This window comes from Asterias rubens, chromosome 13, assembly GCF_902459465.1.
Source record: "Asterias rubens chromosome 13, eAstRub1.3, whole genome shotgun sequence".
Taxonomy (NCBI): Eukaryota; Metazoa; Echinodermata; class Asteroidea; order Forcipulatida; family Asteriidae; genus Asterias; species Asterias rubens.
The window spans coordinates 12,936,512-12,955,373 of record NC_047074.1 but is presented as its reverse complement, the minus strand read 5'-3'; the positions used below and the strand labels follow the sequence as shown (position 1 = coordinate 12,955,373).

The 18,862-nt window shown below is 38.4% G+C and overlaps 1 protein-coding gene across 3 annotated transcripts in view; it reads right to left on the bottom strand.

The window, feature by feature from the left end:
* The window catches only part of LOC117298318, a 106,060-nt gene that overhangs the window by 74,350 nt on the left and 12,848 nt on the right, over window positions 1-18,862 (bottom strand). For all 3 annotated transcript variants that reach the window (XM_033781496.1, XM_033781498.1, XM_033781497.1), the window contains exons 4-24: window positions 17,448-17,481; window positions 15,731-15,869; window positions 14,879-15,046; window positions 14,016-14,101; window positions 12,946-12,989; window positions 12,649-12,770; window positions 11,254-11,347; window positions 10,058-10,172; window positions 9,527-9,701; window positions 9,126-9,177; window positions 7,961-8,098; window positions 7,190-7,401; window positions 6,906-7,039; window positions 6,204-6,409; window positions 5,635-5,780; window positions 5,103-5,285; window positions 3,988-4,140; window positions 3,314-3,456; window positions 2,446-2,516; window positions 1,758-1,921; window positions 1,042-1,208 (exon numbers count right to left, since the gene is read on the bottom strand). In XM_033781496.1, coding sequence (XP_033637387.1) covers window positions 1,042-1,208; window positions 1,758-1,921; window positions 2,446-2,516; window positions 3,314-3,456; window positions 3,988-4,140; window positions 5,103-5,285; window positions 5,635-5,780; window positions 6,204-6,409; window positions 6,906-7,039; window positions 7,190-7,401; window positions 7,961-8,098; window positions 9,126-9,177; window positions 9,527-9,701; window positions 10,058-10,172; window positions 11,254-11,347; window positions 12,649-12,770; window positions 12,946-12,989; window positions 14,016-14,101; window positions 14,879-15,046; window positions 15,731-15,869; window positions 17,448-17,481 — 2,746 coding nt within the window. The remainder of the gene's footprint in view (window positions 1-1,041; window positions 1,209-1,757; window positions 1,922-2,445; window positions 2,517-3,313; window positions 3,457-3,987; window positions 4,141-5,102; window positions 5,286-5,634; window positions 5,781-6,203; window positions 6,410-6,905; window positions 7,040-7,189; window positions 7,402-7,960; window positions 8,099-9,125; window positions 9,178-9,526; window positions 9,702-10,057; window positions 10,173-11,253; window positions 11,348-12,648; window positions 12,771-12,945; window positions 12,990-14,015; window positions 14,102-14,878; window positions 15,047-15,730; window positions 15,870-17,447; window positions 17,482-18,862) is intronic.

The following is an 18,862-nucleotide window of genomic DNA, read 5'->3' as shown; positions in this document are numbered from 1 at the left end:
TAGAGGTCGTTGGTTCGAGTCCCACTCTAGTAAAGTGTCTTTGGTATCGAATCAAACTAGTGTACACATTGTAAAGAGTACAAACATACTCCCCTCTTAAACCAATTTTTCAGTTTACTATAACGACCGTCCTGAAACGTTGCGAATAAATACATATTTCATTGACTGATATTAACAATTCGTCTGAGGCATGATTTAAAGGAACACTACAGAATTGGTTTTGCTAACAGTTGCTGGCAGTGTAAGCACAACTTTTTTGTTATGTAATTCACCATATTATACAAAAACTGACAAACCTGTAGAAGTTTGGGATCGATCGGCCATCTGGATCACAAGAAAATGGTGAAAAACCGATTACACATTTTGCATGACATTTGATGCAAAAATAAAAATGAATAAAACACTCCCTGAGCGATAAACTCCAAATGCGAAACTAGGTTATTTATTTCGCATCAAATATGACTTTTCTGGCAGAAATATTTCAAGGGATACTTTCCACTATCATCATCTTTCGACCGTGTAAGTTTAATGTAAATCTGTGATCTTCACGATTTTTAATGTAAATCTGTGATCTTCACGATTTTTTTTCTTACCAATTCCGTAACGTTCCTTTTTAATTTACTTTTGAGGGCAGTTGGTAATTACTCAAAATAATTATTAGCATAAAACCTTTCTTGGTGACAAGTTATGGGGAAAGGTTGGTGGTATAACACATTGCGAGAAAGAGCTCCCTCTGAAATGCCATAGTTTTGGAGAAAGAAGTAATTTTCCACGAATTTGATTTCGAGACCTCAAGTTTAGAACTTGAGGTCTCGAAATCAACCATCTAAACGCACACAACTTCGTGTGACAAGGGTGTTTTCTCCTTTCATTATTATCTCGCAACTTCGGTGACCGATTGAGCTCAAATTTTCACAGGTTTGTTATTTTATGCATATGTTGAGATACACCAACTGTGAAGGCTAGTCTTTGACAGTTACCAATAGTGTCCATTGCCTTTAAGAGTCTTTACAGAGAAGGTGATACCACACACAAACTTACGAATCTTTGAGAGTCTGGTAAGCCTTCTTGACTGCCTTGATGCTGTTAAAGACGAGGTCGTAGATCTCAAAGAATGGAGCCAGGAGTTCTTTGATTGGTTCAAATGGTTCCATCAGATCCATCAAGATTGACTCGATCTCTGCCTTTACTTGAGTCCTCAGGGTGTGCTGTGGTTTTGCAATCAAATCAATTCCCGAAGATTCAAATGAATATTTCAGAAAAAAACTATATTATTTCTTCTTTATATTTACTGTTATCATGTTGCAAGCTTGTTAGTTGCGGAGCGCAGCACCGAGGCTTTGGAACTCCCTGCGTGAAACTGTGACACTTTCAAACTATTTTGGCGTATTCAAGAACAGCCTAAAACCTCATCTTCATAAAGAAGTATTTTCTTTACTCTATTTTCCAGTTATGTGATAATACTTTCTTTGCTTATTGGTGTGTTTTTTTGTGGTACAGTAGTGCCACGAGCGCCGCTTGCGGTAATGGCGCTTTAAAAAATGTCACTTTTATTAAAGGTGTTATTTCTACTCAAACCAACTCGAACCAACGTAACCAACCTGAGGCCAACCTCTGACCTAATATGAATTGAGAATTCAAACTATTGGTGTCATCATACGATGTGTATTGTGTTTACAATGATTAATACAGGTCTATTGAAAGACCAAGCAAGTACACCATTGTTCTACAAGTTTTACATTCGAAATTTATCTTACCGAGTCAAGGGCGCCCCCAGTCAGCTTCTTGATGGGATCATCAGCACTCTGAACCTCATCAACCCACACTTTGAGATCTCTCTTGATGTTTCCAAGATGCATGGCCAATTCTTCGATCATGTCGCCAATGACTTTGGGTAGATCAAACCAGTACGGTCTTTGACCTTTTCAATGAAAATGTCACACAGCAACAAATAATGCAAAATGAAACACATTAAGTTTACAACATGTGATTGTATACAAATATTGACTGCTTCGAGTGCTATGGTTAAAACTACGACTCCCGAGGTGTTCCCCGGAGCGTTCTATTTTCCCCAGGCGCAAAACCATTATAGCACGAGTAAAAGCAGTCAATAATTTGTTATATAACATCCCAACATACTATTTATCATCCTCGTACACTTAACGTTCGTACGCGCGTTTCAGATACACAGATGCACAACTGATTGGGTTCGAGTTCGGTAAAAAGACGTCTGGGTACCGCACACCAAGTGATAGTCGTTGGACTATCACACGACAAGCGATGCACTATCACCCGGCAAACGATGCACTGTCACACGGCCACCGTCTAGTAAAGCTGAGACATATCATGTGACGCGCTCTAAACCAATGAAAAGGCAGAATATTTGTAAGGGGGTGTTATACAAACTGTTATCCTCGGCTGATCATTAGCCTCTCTTTAACATACCCTCATTGAAGAAGCTTGCTCTCTCCACCTCTTTCTTAGCCTCAACTATTGCATCAACGGCTGTTTTGATACTGTTCAAAAAAGAAAAACGTATTCAGATAGGCAAAACAATTTCCTTGGCCACTTTGATACAGGGCAAGCTCGGTAGTCAAGTGGCATGACATTTGCTCTAGAATGACAGGGGTCAGGGGTCAGGGGTTTGTATTCAATATGGGTAATACCTGTTTTTTTTTTTTTTTACAGGACTCAAGAATAAATTCACTAAAGTATTTTTAACGCGAGTTTATGGGTAAAAACACAAGCTGTATTGTTTCGGAACTCGTGCTATGTCATATTATGCTTATTTTTTTTTCAAAGAGCGAGAGAGAGGGGGGTGGCATTGAATCAACATATTATTTTCTTTTTCATTTAATTTATTCCGGTTGTAAAGCCAAGGACTCTTTACACGAAGGGAACTTACTCACACCCGAGTAATATGCCTGTGATTTTATTTCACAGGACGATGAGGAAAGTACTGAGTATACAATGCTAGCACACATCCATCGCTGTGTGGGTTAAAAAAAAACCTTAAATAATCACTGTATTAGCCAATTACCCAAAAGGAGAGAATAGGCAACGTTTCAGTTTAAGATGCGAAAGGAAACTCCAGAGAATTACTTTAGGGAAAGCCGTCGCAGTCATGGCGGGATTCGAACCGGGGTCCTAGATGTGGAGGTCGAGGACAAGATACCACTACGCCAACACGACCACTGTGCCTAAAAACATGATCCGTTCTTAGTGTTTTGCGTTATCAGAGTACTATATATCCAAGTGTATATATCTTTCCGGGAAAGTTGATTTGCTGAATACATTGATTTTCAAGACTCACTTGATAACTCCCTTAAATATGTCTCCAATAGCCTTCAGTGGTGACTTAAGTAAATCTCCGATGGTATTAGAAATACTGGTTATGGACCGCATAATTTGTTCGGCTGCCCAGGGTAAGGTCACAGTGATAGCCTCACTGATAGCCTGGTGGTAAAATATATAGAAGAGAACAATGGAAATCAACTTTAATTTTTTGTCTCAAAACAGATATTGTTAAATTTAGTTATATTTGGTACAGGGCCGGCAGTAAAACTTGCTTAAAGTTACGTTGGAAAAGAAAGGAGTCTCATTTTCTTGTCCTTTCGTACTTTGAATGTTGACTGCCCTCTATGAAAATAACCTCTTTACGGCACGCACTAGCTTGGTGGCACTCACTTAACTGTCTTTCTGTCGCCGGTGTATTTTTATTATTATTATTATTATTATAATTTTTTTTTTTTTTTTTTTTTGCGGAAGTGTAGAATTGCAATCCTCGTTTATTTCTTTTTCCAGCTGTGAAGGTATAGAAACTTGGAAGAAATGTTTAAATCCCTGTGTACTGCTAATTTGTCTTTAACACAAAAAGGGATTAAAGTGAAGTAAATAACTATTATTGACCTCACAGGTATTTCTTTTCAAAAACAAATTCAAAATTAAAATTAAATAAAAGTTGTTATTATAATAGGACCACCTTACCTGGTAGAACTCCATGACGTCTGTCTTTATATCACTGAATAATTGAGCTGCATCGTTGACCACTTTGATCACGCCACGGATTGAGGGCGGGAGTTGATCCGGATCAAACTGCGAGAGTCTAGCAACAGCATTGGCAGCCACCGATCGCATACCCTGGACATTACAACAAGAAATGTAGATTAAAGACACTAACATGGAAAATTATACATTGACTCTTGAACTTGAATCCCCTGCTCAAGTTGATATAGGGAGTCCCTGGGCCCGTGGAGTTATTCCTCCTCCAAGTCAAAATACCACTACACCAGAGTGTTTTCCAAACACCCGAGCATCAATCTTGAAAAATGTCCCTACACCTCTCAACAAACTGGACCAATTTTCTTAGGGCCCAATGTCATCCAAAACACATCAACCCCCCCCCCCAGGTCACAAAAGACCTTTATCGCGGTGTGGTCATCTTGATTTTACTCCATTCCAACTCATTGTAAACCAAACTGAGGCTGGACGAAATAATAGTCTGGTGCCATGTGCAATTAATGTTAGCATTCATTATTGTTATTGGAAACAGGGAACATGACCGAGATGGTATCAACGTGATAAAGGACTACTGGGCACACTGCCAACCCTTTATGGGGGCTATCAAATCTCTCTATGTTAGAATGTTGTTATACCGTTTAAATGGTCTATGTAACTTTTGTAGGACATAAAACACAATGTCCACAGATTTACACTAAACTTACACAGTTTGAAGATAATGATAGTAGAAAGCTTCCCTGAAAATATTACGTGCTGAGGTGCTGTAATTTTTGGTAAATGAGAAAAACAATGTCATGAAAATAATTTTCGTCTCATGAGACGAAAATTATTTAAGCCATTTAAAAACGTATTTTCATGACATTGTTAACTGATTTCTCAAAAACTACAGCAGCTCAGTAAGTAATATTTGAAGGGAAGCTTTCCACTATCATTATCTTCAAACCCTGTAAGTTTAATGTGAATCTGTGGACATTTTGAAAAATGTACCCAAATCCTTTAAAAAGGTATACAAAAAACGATAATGAGCTTGAACGAGATGACAGCTATACTTTCTCCTTTAGTTTATTTTGGAACACACTTACACTGATGCGGCTCGGGATATTTTCAAGTGCCTCAACGAAGTCATCAAAAAGTTTGTTGATACTGGTATCTCCATTGAAGAGGTCAACAACGATGTCTACCGCCCTCACGATGTTTCCAACAACTTGCCCGATGATTAAATCATAGAGTTTCACTAGGTCTTTGATGCGTTCAACCCCAAACTCCTAATTGGAAAATTGCAAAAACAATTGCGTACTAATTATACAGGAACAATTTCAACGTGTCACCAGTGACGGATTTGTAACATCTGAAACTTCTGTTTATTAAGTCCACCACAATGGACTTTTTTTAGGCGTCTTGAAAAGTAACAAAATTGTCCCTGATTTTGAAATCCAGGATTTCCAGTATGTTGCGAAAAGAAATTTACAATTGACAAGTGACAGTTGCAACATGATGTTCCCCTTGTGACCGCCCCCAGCCCCACCCCGACCCCCCCCCCCCCACCAAAAAAAACATTCATTAGTCTTCTCTGCAAACTGAACATTTGGTTGTACCAATGTGTAGGCTTTTTACCTGTAGAATATTCAAATTGTACTCAATGTGCCCGTTGAAACAGAAGCGTGCTCTTGCGATATCCAGTTTCTCATCCACAAGACCAACTATCACCGTTGCATAAGTCTCGTCCAGAATGTCTAAACGAAGATGGCCACTGAGGGGAGCTGAAAACAACATTGAAACAACATTTGAAATGTTGGGTTCTTAAAACTGTATTGCTTGACCAATGTTTATGATAGGAAACCTCCGGTACAAATGGGATAAAAACAAAGCAATTAAAATAACCTAACGGTAACCCTACCATAAGTTTGATTGCAACGACAAAACAGTTTCTAAGGCATTTAAACAAAAATAAAGAAATCATGATACAAAACCATCTTGAAAAAAAACGCGCCGTCAAAAAGCTTTGCAGTCTCCTGACGATGACTAGAGCAAGCTAGTCGAAACGATGAGACAAATTTAAGAACGGACTCCGCGGTAGTACAGTTATTTACGATCCTAAAAGCTAAATTCATAAATTTTAAAGGCAGTGGACACTTAACAACACATACAATAATGGAAAGACTGGATTATTATTTAGGTCTCACCTATTTTGATGTCGAGCTCATTTCTGATAGTTAAACCAAACAATGCACCTGTCTTAGGGCTCCCAATAAGCTTCTTCCACTGGAATGCTGGGCTGGGCAACTTAAAATGCAACCCCTCCCAGAATCCACGCCGTACTCGCCGTCTGGACGGGGAACTCGCTCCCTCGGTGGACATCAACTCGGACGAGTTGGTGGAGCCCATGTATCTAGGAAAGTTTGCATGAAGATACCAATCCATGTCACTTTAATTTCCAGATTTCCCAGGAGATTTTTCTTCAACGGGTCGGAACAGCCTAAACAAGGTATTAAAAGACACTGGACACCATGGTAATATTGTCAACGACCAGTCTTCTCACCTTTGAAAATTTGAGCTCGATTGGTAGTCGAAGTTGTGAGATAATAAAGAAAGAAAAAAAAACCTTGTCACACGAAGTTGTGTGCTTTTAGATGGTTGATTTCGATACCTCAAATTCTTAATCTGAGTTCTCGAAATCAAATTCTTGGAAAATTACTTCTTCCTCGAAAACTATGTCACTTCAGAGGGAGCCGTTTCTCACAATGTTTTATACCATTAACCTCTCCCCATTACTCGTCACCAAGTAAGGTTTTATGCTAATAATTATTTTGAGTATTTACCTATAGTGTCCACTGGCTTTATAAAGTATTGATGTTTTTATCAGAGTAATGATAAATATTACTTACTCCTCTGGATTGACAAACTTTGAGGCATGTTTGTAGACACCGTTTGGATGATCTTTGTAAAGCAATGATGCCTCATATCGAACATGTTCGTCTTCATCTTCATCCAGTGCTGACTTGAGGAGGATACCTGCAGCCTGATAAAAAAGGATACCGAAAACATCGTGCTTGAAATACTGAGACAAACAAATTCATGATCAGAGTTTTTAAGATATGAGAAAGAACCAGTAAAGTTCATACTATGGGGGAAATGGTGTCACGACGAAGATTATATAAAGCTTACTTACCTTGTCGTGGTGGTAGTCTCTCATAGAGTGTAAACCAGCTCTTTTCAGCAGAGGATGGGTGGTGGACGAGTTGGTATAACTTTGGATGTGAGCAAAGGAACGATGGAGGGCAGCATTGCCGAGAGCTTCAATACACGCTACCGTGTTGTGATGGAGTTCGTCCAGTTCATCCTCGGAAAGAGTTGTAACAGTTTTACTGTAGCTCCATGGATCTGGTGAATCAAATAACGACTGATGATGACACCATGATTAATTTAAAGGCAGTGGACACTATTGGTAATTGTCAAAGACTAGCCTTTACAGTTGGTGTATCTCAACACATACGCCTAAAATAACAAACCTGTGAAAATTTGAGCTCAATCGGTCATCGTAATTGCGAAGTAATAATGAAAGAAAAAAACACCCTTGTCACACGAAGTTGTATGAGTTTAGATGGTTGATTTCGAGACCTCAAGTTCTAAATCTGAGGTCTCAAAATCAAGTTCGTGGAAAACTACTTCTTCCTCGAAAACTATGGCACTTCAGAGGGTGCCGTTTAAGGTGTTTTAGTATGCAAGAACATTTTAAAATTAACTCGGCTTTTCCTTTTTACAAAAACTATACCGTGCACAATACGTTAAATAAGTGTTTGTTTGTTTGTTTGTTTGTTTGTTTGTTTGTTTGTTTGTTTGTTTGATTGTTTGTTTGTTTGTTTGTTTGTTTGAGAGAGTAATTGGCTGTCGCCAGCTTGATTTTTCCCTTGACGGGAAGATCATCTTAACAAAAACCTACCGTGAACACCAAGTTTGTCCTCAATCTTCACAACGATCGCCTCGGCTTGGGATTTGTATCCAGCAGTCCACAGGTTACCAGCTAAGGCACCGAGTACCATCATAGCAACTCGCTGTGTCTCTGAGTGACGTAATGGCTCTGAAACGAATCAAAATGAAATGAGTCTCAGATGGTCTTTCCTGAGCAGTTTTGAAGTCTAAATTTTCATGGCTTGAAGCCATCATCTACAGTGCTTGTCTCAACCAGTAAGTTACGGTCACTCGTTTATGAGCATACCAATCTATGACTCTGCCTTTATATAATAATAAACAATAACAGTTACTACATTTATAGAGCGCTAAATACGGATGTTTCTAAGCGCTATAACCAGATTGACAAAACAGATGGGTTTTTAAAGGAACACGTTGCCTTGGATCGGACGAGTTGGTCTATTAAAAGCGTTTGAAACCGTTTGTTACAAAATGCATATGGTTAGAAAGTTGTTTTAAAAGTAGAATGTACTGATCCACACAAGTATCACTCAAAATGTCACGGTTTTCCTTTTACGTCGCGAACTATCACGGTCGGCCATTTAAGGGAGTCACATTTTGACTCCCATAAATGGCCGACCGTGTAAGTCAACAAGGTAAAAAGAAATCCACGCAATTTCGAGGCATAATTGTGTAGATCATTGTATTCTACTTTTACAATATCTTTCTGACCATATGCATTTTATAACAAACGGTTACAGAACGCTTTTCAAAGACCAACTCGACCGATCCAAGGCAACGTGTTCCAACGTGTTCCCCAAAGTTGAAATTTAAAAATGTCAAATGAAGGAGCTGCTTGAATGTGGGTGGGTAGCTTGTTCCAGAGTGTTTGAGCTATGACTGAAAAGGCCCGATCGCCATAGCGTGTCATGGTGCGGGGTCCCGGGGAAAGCTGGAAATGAGCGATTGAAAAAGAGCGAAGGTGTCGGGTAGCTGATGAAAGTGAAGAAGAACGAAGGGCTATGAGGTCTTGGAGATATACCGGAGCCAAATTATGAACAGCTATATAATGGTTACATTAGACATGCGTAATATATGAATTAATTTGTATTGTTTATGTGGTTCTCCATCTGGAGAAAGTATATAGGGTACAAGTTAAGTATTGATGTAAATATGAATGAACAATAGTGGCTCACCTGGAAAACGTTGAGGGTTGAACACAATATCTTCCAAGGTTTCCAGATAATGCTGTGGAGAAATGAAGATGAATCAAGGGAACAAAGTAAGTGGATACAAAAGGCGTTATTGACCAAACTCAAGTTTCATCAATGTTCATGTGTTGTTGGTACCCTGAACCACAAAACACATTAAAAGATGCAGCAAGAGTAATTCACCAAAGGGGAAACGATGCCAGGGCCCGAACTATTGTCTAAAAGAAACGGGTCTTGCCCAGAGGCTCCTGCTGGTCTATCCTAAAGAGCTTTCGTAGCCTTGAAAACAAACTACGCCGCTAATGGTCTTAAAGCAGTTCACTGCTAATGGTCTGAAAGATACACAAGTCGCCTTGAAAACAGACTACGACATGAAGCTACTATACCTTTGATATAGCTCGAGTGAATCCAGAAGACGCAATGAGTAGTCTCTCCACAAGGTCTTTATTTGGTTTTGGAGACAGGAGGATGAGATCAGCCAGGAGAGACTGTGAGAAGTCGGTTTCCAACGCGGTTACAGCATCTAACATATTGAGCCTGTCTTCCTTGTCACGATGGCGTCTATAATAAGGGAACAAAAATGGCTTTTTCAGACTTAAAGGCACTGGACACCTTTGGTCAAAGGCGGTCTTCTCACTTGGTGTATCTCAACATTATGCATAAAATAACACACCTGTGAAAATTTGAACTCAATTGGTTGTCGAAGTTGCACAAGTTGTGGGCGTTCAGATGCTTGAATTTGAAGACTTTGGAACGCTAGGTGGCAGCAGACAATTACCAGGTAAATTTCTATTGTTTACATAGTTCTGAGAACATTACCGAGAACAACGGATTTTACATAGTACGTCTGCTGCCACCAAGCGTCCCAAAAGACTCCCATTGTATTAAGTTTAGATAGTAGGCTATAATGCAAATACCTGGAGAGTGGGAGTTGATACAAAGGTTTGACAATCTCAGCAAGTTTCCGTTCATCGATGTTATACATCAGGGTGTGTACGAGGTCCTGGTAGCAATGACTCCGCTCGTGTGACCCTGCCATAGAACGTTATCACTTTGGTTAGCGTGTGGTTGAAAAGACATAGACTAATTTTGTACACTACCTAAACTACCTTTTATGTAGTCTACTGGGGTCTTAACGGAGTCATTGGGTTGTCTTTTTTTGCTAACTGGCCCCAGGGAAAACACTGTTTTGACACTGATGTGGCTACCCTGTAACCTTTAAGTATGATTAAAACAATAATAATTAATAATAATAATTGTTATATTAAAGGACAAGTAACACAATGTCCACAGATTTACACTAAACTTACACAGTTTGAAGATAATGATAGCAGAAAGTTTCCCTGAAAATATTACGTGCTGAGGTGCTGAAGTTTTTGGGAAATGAGTAAAACAATGTCATATAAATCATGAGACGAACATTATTTTAAGCATTTACACACGTATTTTGATGACATTGTTTTACTCATTTTTTCAAAACCTACAGCTTTCCACTATCATCATCTTCAAACCCTGTAAGTTTAATGTAAAAATCTATGGACATTTTGAAAAAGTACACAAATCCTTTAAGGACATGTTGATCACAACGATGCCTGCTTGAAAACATCTGCATTGTGATGTAATTTTCTTAAAAGATTACCTTGTCCTTATAACAATGTAATGAGTCTCTTTTGAACCAAGGGAGCATATAGGTGCAGACTTCCATCAACTAAAATCACAAATAATTCACAAATCAGCTTTCTGCCAAGAAGGAGTTTCTTTGCGAAATAATATAATGTTAGATAGGTTTGCGGCTGTTATGCCTTTAAATAATAGAGGTTTGGTTTTAGAGAATTTCATTATGTTAATACCAAACATAGTTAGGAATAAAAGACTTCTGGCTAGAAGTCTTTTAATATTTTAGTGAGAAATTACCTCTTTCTCAAAAACTTTGTCACTTCAGAGGGAGCCGTTTCTCACAATGTGCTATACTATCAACAGCTCTCCAATGCTCGTTACCAAGTCAGTTTTAAGTTAACATTTGTTTTGAGTAATTACCAAATGTGTACATTCCCTTTAGATCGAGCCCACATGATTTTAAATGGAATAGAAGTAGCTATAACAGTTTGCCTACCTTCAAGTGGCGCGTTCCTCATGCAAGTCAAGTTACCAGACACCATGTCCTTCAGTGTTGTAATGTCATCAATCAGTGAATGGCCGTCTGGAAACTGCAGCAACACAAAATAAAAAAATAAAAAACGACAATTCAAATGGGCAAAACAACTTGAAAATTCGGCTAATGTTTATCCACATAGTTGATACCATACAAGCAGCATTGAAATGAACATAGTATAAAAAGAAGGATCACAGATTTACACGAAACTTAGGAGGTCTAATGATGATGAGAGTAGAACCATCCCTTAAAATAATAGGAGGCTTTCCAACGCTAGGTGGCAGCAGACATACCGGGTAAATTTCCATTGGTTACGTAGTTCTGAACATGCGCATAATTCTGAGAACAATGGATTTACCCGGTAAGTCTGCTACCCTCTATCGTCCCAGAAAGTCTCCCATTCTGTCTGAAATGTCATATTTGATGAGAAACAGCCAAAAATAATTCCCGTTTGGAGTTCATCGCCCATTGCGCGATTTTTTTAAATCGATGTCTTGCAAAAATTGCAATCGGTTTTATTTCCCCACTATTTTCTCGTGAGCCAGATGGCCGATCGATCTAAAGGTTTGTCACTTTGATGTATGATTGATTAAATAAAGTACTTACACTGCCAGCCTCTGCTTTGTTTGCAAAAAAAAAAAAAAAAAAATTCTTAAATGTTCCTATTATTTGTATTTTCATAAAAAATAGATATAGTGCGATTTTTTTTTTGAAACCACTTTATTGAGAACAATGGTTTGCAAATGCAGCCAATTGACAAATGTCCCCTTTGCATAAGTTTATTTCTGTCTTCTAATGTCTGTATGGCTTATGATACTTATGTCTTGAAATGGTTTCAGGCTTTTTGTTTAATTTCAAGGCCGACTTTAAAGGCCCTGGATACTATTGGTAAATGCTCAAAGCATAAAAACTTACTTGTTAGCGAGATGTTGGTAGTGTAAAACCTTGTGAGAAACGGCTCCCTCTGTAGTAATGTCGTTTCCGAGAAAGAAGTTATTTCTCACTAAAATATTTGAATTTAATTTCATTTTGAGGTCTCGAATTCAAGCATCTGAAAGCACACAACTTCGTGTGACAAGTGTGTTTTTTCTTCCATTATTATCTCGCAACTTCGACGACAAATTGAGTTCAAACTTTCAAAGGTTTTTGTTTTGTGCATATGTTGAGATACACCAAGCGAGAAGACTGGTCTCTTTAAAAATTACCAATAGTGTCGAGTGTCTTAAGCATATATATTAATTACAAATTTGTCTTTTATTAAGAGGTTCACAGCATGTTAACATCAGTTTGGAAGTGTTGGCAGAAATCAGATGAAATCGTACAATTTTTTATTTAGGATGACTGCACAATATTTACCTTATTTGTGTGAATCGTATCAGTCACAAGATCTCCATTCGTGGGCGGAGCCAGAGAAGGGGAGTATATCTCACGCACGAATGTCAGCTGCCCATCTGAAACAGTTTGCATCGCTGGAAGGTCTATAACAAAGACAATTGGCAAGATGTATTTAAATCAAACCGCAAAAGTGGTGTCAAATTATTCAACCATAGAAAAAAAAAACATGGACAAAAGGCACAGTTTAATACTTAATTTCAGCCTAATTTTTTTATGGTTAATAACAAAAGATTTAGAACAAAAATTGTAAAAACTTACCGAACCCTTCGTCGACTGTATTCTCTTTAAATTGATCGTGAAACCTGAAAACAGAAAAAGCAGCGATTCAATTATAACGAAACTTATGCATTAACAACGAGAATGTAAACAAATTAATCCGGGAAAATGACACGGGGGACAGGTGTAAGCCCTCACTTTGTTTTCAAGCCAAAAGCCAAAGGATACGTCGCTAAAAAAAAAAAAGTCCAAATATTGGGAGAACTTAGGTGACTTTCCCCAGAGCTCATTAAGGGGTTGCCCTTTAGGGAATTTTACACATGAAACAATGAGCCTTGAAAGGTAAGCTTTGTTAGACCCAACAAGGTAAATCTCCAGTAAAGAGAATAAGAGAAGACTGGTGGATTTCACAAAGAGTTAAAGGCAGTGGACACTATGGTAATTACTCAAAATAATTATTAGCATAAAACCTTTCTTGGTAACGAGTGATGAGGAGAGGTTGATAGTTTGAAACATTGTGAGAAACGGATCCCTCTGAAGTGATGTAGTTTTCGAGAAAGAAGCAATTCTCCACGAATTTGATTTCGAGACCTCAGATTTAGAATTTGAGGTCTCGCAATCAAGCATATGAAAGCGCACAACTTCGTGTGACAAGGGTGTTTTTCTTTCATTATTATCTCGCAATTTCGACAACCGATTGAGCTCAAATTTTTACAGGTTTGTTATGTTATGCATATGTAGAGATACACCAAGGGAAGACTGGTATTTGATAATTACCAATAGTGTCCAGTGTCTTTAAGTCTATAGTCTTTATCTAGACTAAGGACGAGCGTCCTATCTTATGGCTTGCCCGAAGTGTTTAATGTATCCTATAAATGGTCTTAAATTAATGCTGTTCCCAAGTTCTTTGTGAAATCGACCCTATTTTTAATCCGCAAATGGGGGTGACCTTGCGTATGTGCGTTCACGATTGGTTAGAGTAGTGTTTCGTCATTCATCTGCAAGACCGTCGAGTCAGCTTTTGCTTCTGTTTTACTTGCAGTAGGTGGTGGTTATACAACAAAACCTAAAAGTTTTTAGATTTGTGCATACATATCTTTAAAGTTACTTACTCTTTTGTTGATTCTCTTGGTGCTTCGTAGTGATCCAGAATCTTGACGAGTGTCGGTAGCTTCATACCGGGGTGGTAATGAATCTCCTGTAAAACCAAAAACATTAACACAGTGAAGCAACTATACCAACAATAAAAATTATTTGGTTTGCAGTTACACTATGTGTGTATAAACTTGCCAGGTGGAGTCGGTTCTTTTTATAGAGAACTGTCTTGCGTTATTCTACTACGGCGGAGTAGATTTATCGGATGTTCGGGAGACTTCTCAGTTCTGAAAATAATTGTCCTGCTTTTTAACTACTACCCGGGCGGAAGGTGTGGTAACATGGCTGGGAGTACTACTTTAGCTTATAGGATCGTAATTAACTACACTACCGCGGAGTCAGTTCCTAGCTTGCTCTAGTCATCGTAAGGAGGACCAACAATGTTCACACATTTTCTAAGTGATTCGTTGTTGTCGTAGTTTTGATTTATCTTGTAGGTCTCGATAAAGATTTGCAACGTGTTGAGCAGTTGAGTTGAAACAAACACCACAAAACAACAACTGCTGTGCCATTATTTTTTTTATTTAACCACGCAAGGATTTGTTTTTCTTATTTTGAAGATCGACAGAAGTCGCCCTTCATATGCCTGTCACATAGCCGTATATTGGTAGAGTTGCGACAATTTGCGATTAGAAGCCATTTTGTTCCCAAAGAAACGCATGAGCGAACACGGGGTGCCAGAACAGTCTGTCCATTGGGTTGTGCTTTATCTGGAGACAAAATGGCGTCCAACAGCCACGTGGCCAAAGAAAACTGGTCCCTCCATGCCGCAACACCCTCAATAAACAGCTCTGCCCTGTCAAACGTCACACTGTCTTACCTTTTGATGTTTGGATTTCCCGTATTGTATCGGGTGTGTTCGTCTGGTTTTGGTGAAGACGATGATGCCATCATTACCCGTTGACATCCGGGCATTGTATGACGATTCATGATGACCCTCGTGACCCGTCTCGTTGCAATCGTAGCTCCACTCACCAGGTCCATCATTCTGAGTACATGTTCAATACACAAAAAAATTGCAATAATAAGTTTTTATACAGCGCTTGATCTACAGGCGTTTCAAAGATCAATATCACTATTGGACCAATTTCATAGAGCTGCTTAAGAAGAAAATATTGCTTTAGATGTGTCTGCTAAGCAAAACCAGTTATACTAGTTATATAATTGTACATGTCGAATTGTAATTTAGCTGGTAAACTTATTCTGGTAAGTATTTTTTTTTTTTTTTTGCTGAGCAGTTCTATGAAATTGGGCCCAGGTTTTTCAGTTATGGAACCCATTATGTCATACATTGTAAACATTACAAGCTGCTGCGGTGCATTAAGCAGCCACTGTTTGAAACGTCCTTCTCTTAGCATGCGATAAATGTAATTGTGTTATCTTTCACATTACGAGACGACTGTCTTTAAGTACCACTCCAAGAAGAGCAACGTAGGTTGCTCAAAAGACGAACAAAGACCTGGACTTGAACCCGAAGTCTGCTGATCAAAAACATCAGAGCTAAATCCATTGCGACTGATGGCCCGGCTACGACAGCGGGAGCAACAAGGCGATCGCTGTTTTACTATTATTATCTTTCATGAATCACTTTTGTAACAAATTCGGCTGTATGTGTTGCAGTGTTGCAATGTAACATTCTGGAAAACAATAAGATTATAAAATTATTGCATACCTCGTCATCGGGAGGATGCTGCAGATTTGCAGCCAATAGGCTCGCCATACCCTTCTTGGTAACTAACACGTGCTCACTCTCACCACGCGGGTAGCGCACGTGACCAATCGTTCCATTTTCGCTGATTTCGAATGAAAACCTTTCAAAGAGACACATTTTAATAAATGGTAATAACATAACACACAGAGGTTTTGCAGTGGTTGACGTTGCCAAACATAGTTCAACTTTGTTCTTCCTATCTTTATGTAAAAATATTAATACAAAAACAGATGAAAGGCCCTTTAAGTGGTATTTTACACAATGGAAGAATGGACCTACAAGGGAATTCTTTGTTCAGTCTGTACCCTGTATTAGGTTTAAGGTTTGTTAGTAGGACCTTCTATAAAACATTGTAAGAAACGAACACAAATTAATCTACTTTTCTGTCAAGTTCGATGACCAATGGAGCTTAAACTTTACATGGTTACATGGTTGTTATTATGAACATGCTGGGATGCACCACTTGAGGAAAAATGGGCAATCAAAACATCCCCACGGGAAGCGGTGGGCATTGTAATCTCATTTCCCGTTCCCAATTCTTTTTCCATGTTGAGACAAACAATAGAGGGGAAAGTCCCAAAGTTGTTGACGTCTAAATGATAAAGAACGATGACCCTCATACATTGTTGTCATAGATACACTGGAGACAATACGAAAGCTAGATCTCGGAAATAAAGAAGTTACGCTTCAACTCTTCAATTTTGGTCCACTGGTAAATTTAGCGTCAGATTTATTCACCCTTTCATCCCGTTTCCCATCAGACGAGTAAAAACAAATAATATTTCCTTTTTTATATTTCCTAAAGACCTACTTTTCACTTAAAGCAATACATTGGGTATCATTTCAGCCTTACTCGGCTTCCAGGCCCTTTGCACAAGACAGCAATTTCGCTGAGGTCCCTTGCTAAATTTGAAGAAGATTTTGAAGTTTGTCAACTTACACTTCACTGTCAAAACAGTGTTGTCCATTTCTTAAAAAAAAAAAAAAAAAAAAAAAAAACACTGTTTGGACCACCCACTGCCCCCTAGACACGTCCTAACTTTGCATAACTTTGCAAGGGGCAAAGTAAGTAAGCAAGGGGCAGTAGTTATTTTTTCGTCATGTAAAAAAAAAGGTTTTACTTAATTCTAATACAAATTAATTATAAGAAGTACTGCAAATTTTAGGGAATCAAGAATGTAACGGTCTTATAGGAAAATAATGTGAGCTGGTGCTTTTACAAAGTGACGATGGATTAAGGAATGATATTGTTGTAAAAATCATATTAAAGGCAGTGGACACTATTGGTAATTACTCAAAAAAATTATTAGCATAAAAACCTTTCTTGGTGACGAGTAACAGGGAGAGGTTGATGGTATAAAACATTGTGAGAAACCATCTAAACGCACACAACTTCGTGTGACAGGGGGTGTTTTTTGCTTTCATTATTATTTTGCAACTTCGATGACCGATTGAGTTTTCACAGGTTTGTTATTTTATGCATATGTTGAGATACACCAACTGAGAAGGCTAGTCTTTGACAATTACCACTAATGTTCACTGCCTTTAAAAGATGAAGACGAATGCTTTAATGAAAGAAATGACAGCCTATTTATGATTAAAAACTATGCAGTTGTGAGTGATGGAAATCATTGCTCCAATAATTTTGTTGTTGATAACCTCTCGATGACAAACTTACCATCCATCATAGTCGTGCTCCTCTTTCAAAAGAACTAAAACGGAAAGACCACGAATTAAGTGAGAAATTTAGTTCGCATTTGACAACTTTCTCTAATCTGGAAAAAAAAAATGTTTAAACTATGTGTATTAAAGGCAGTGGACACTATTGGTAATTACCTCAAAATAATTATTAGCATAAAACCTTTCTTGGTGACGAGTAATGGGGAGAGGTTGATGGTAACAAACATTGTGAGAAACGGCTCCCTCTGAAGTGCCATAGTTTTCGAGAAAGAAGTGATTTTCCACGAATTTGATTTCGAGACCTCGGATTTAGAACTTGAGGTCTCGAAATCAACCATCTAAACGCACACAACTTCGTGTGACAAGGGTGTTTTTTTCTTTCATTAATATCTCGCAACTTCGATGACCGATTGAGCTGAAGTTTTCACATGTTTGTTATTTTATGCATATGTTGAGATACACCAACTGTGGAGGCTAGTCTTTGACAATTACCAATAGTGTCCACTGCCTTTAAGGGTATAATGAAAAACCAAAGAAATACCAACAAACATTTAATGGGAAAAAAGGGTTGATGGGTAAAACATTGGCAATGAAGCAAACTCCACTTTTTCTGTACAACAGACTCTACAAGGCTTCGCTAAAAAATAACATAGGAATCATGAAGCTAAAATAATGCTCCAAGTTCAGGGTCAAACCCATTTACTTTGTACAAAAATAGAAACTAACACGGAAATTTTGTCAACCGGGTATTCAAGCTGGTCGTTCAAGCAGGTTTGTTTATCGATCTAATGACCTTGGATTAGACGGAAGCCTGGTGGTAATATTTAAAGGAACGCTACAGAGTGGGTAAGAAAACCAAAATCGTGAAGATCACAGATTTACATAAATCTTATACAGTCTAGTGATGATGATAGTAGAAACATCCCTTGAAATATTTCTGTTTGAAATGTCATATTTGATGAGAAATAAATGGTCTACTTTCGCGTTTGGAGTTTATCGCTCAGTGAGCGCCCAGTGAGCGTTTTATTCATTTTTATTTTGGCATCGATGCAATGCAAACTTTGTAATCGGTTTTCACTATTCTCGCGTGACCCAGATGGCCGATCGATCTTAAACTTCTACAGGTTTGTCAGTTTATGCATATGGTGGGTTACATAAAGTGCTTACACTGCCAACAATTTTGCAATGTTCATTTAATAATCACCAGGGGGCTCATTGCACTATCCTGCAGACCCCCCAAATTTGAATTAGTTTCGTTTTTCCGTGTTTTTCTTAAAGGCACTGGTAACACTAAACAACAATTTGTGATTACTGTAAATAATTGTTGGCAATAAAACACTTTGCTGTAACGAGCAGTGGAGAGCTGTGGATAGTGTAAAGTATTGTGAGAAACGACTCCCTCCCAAGTAACGT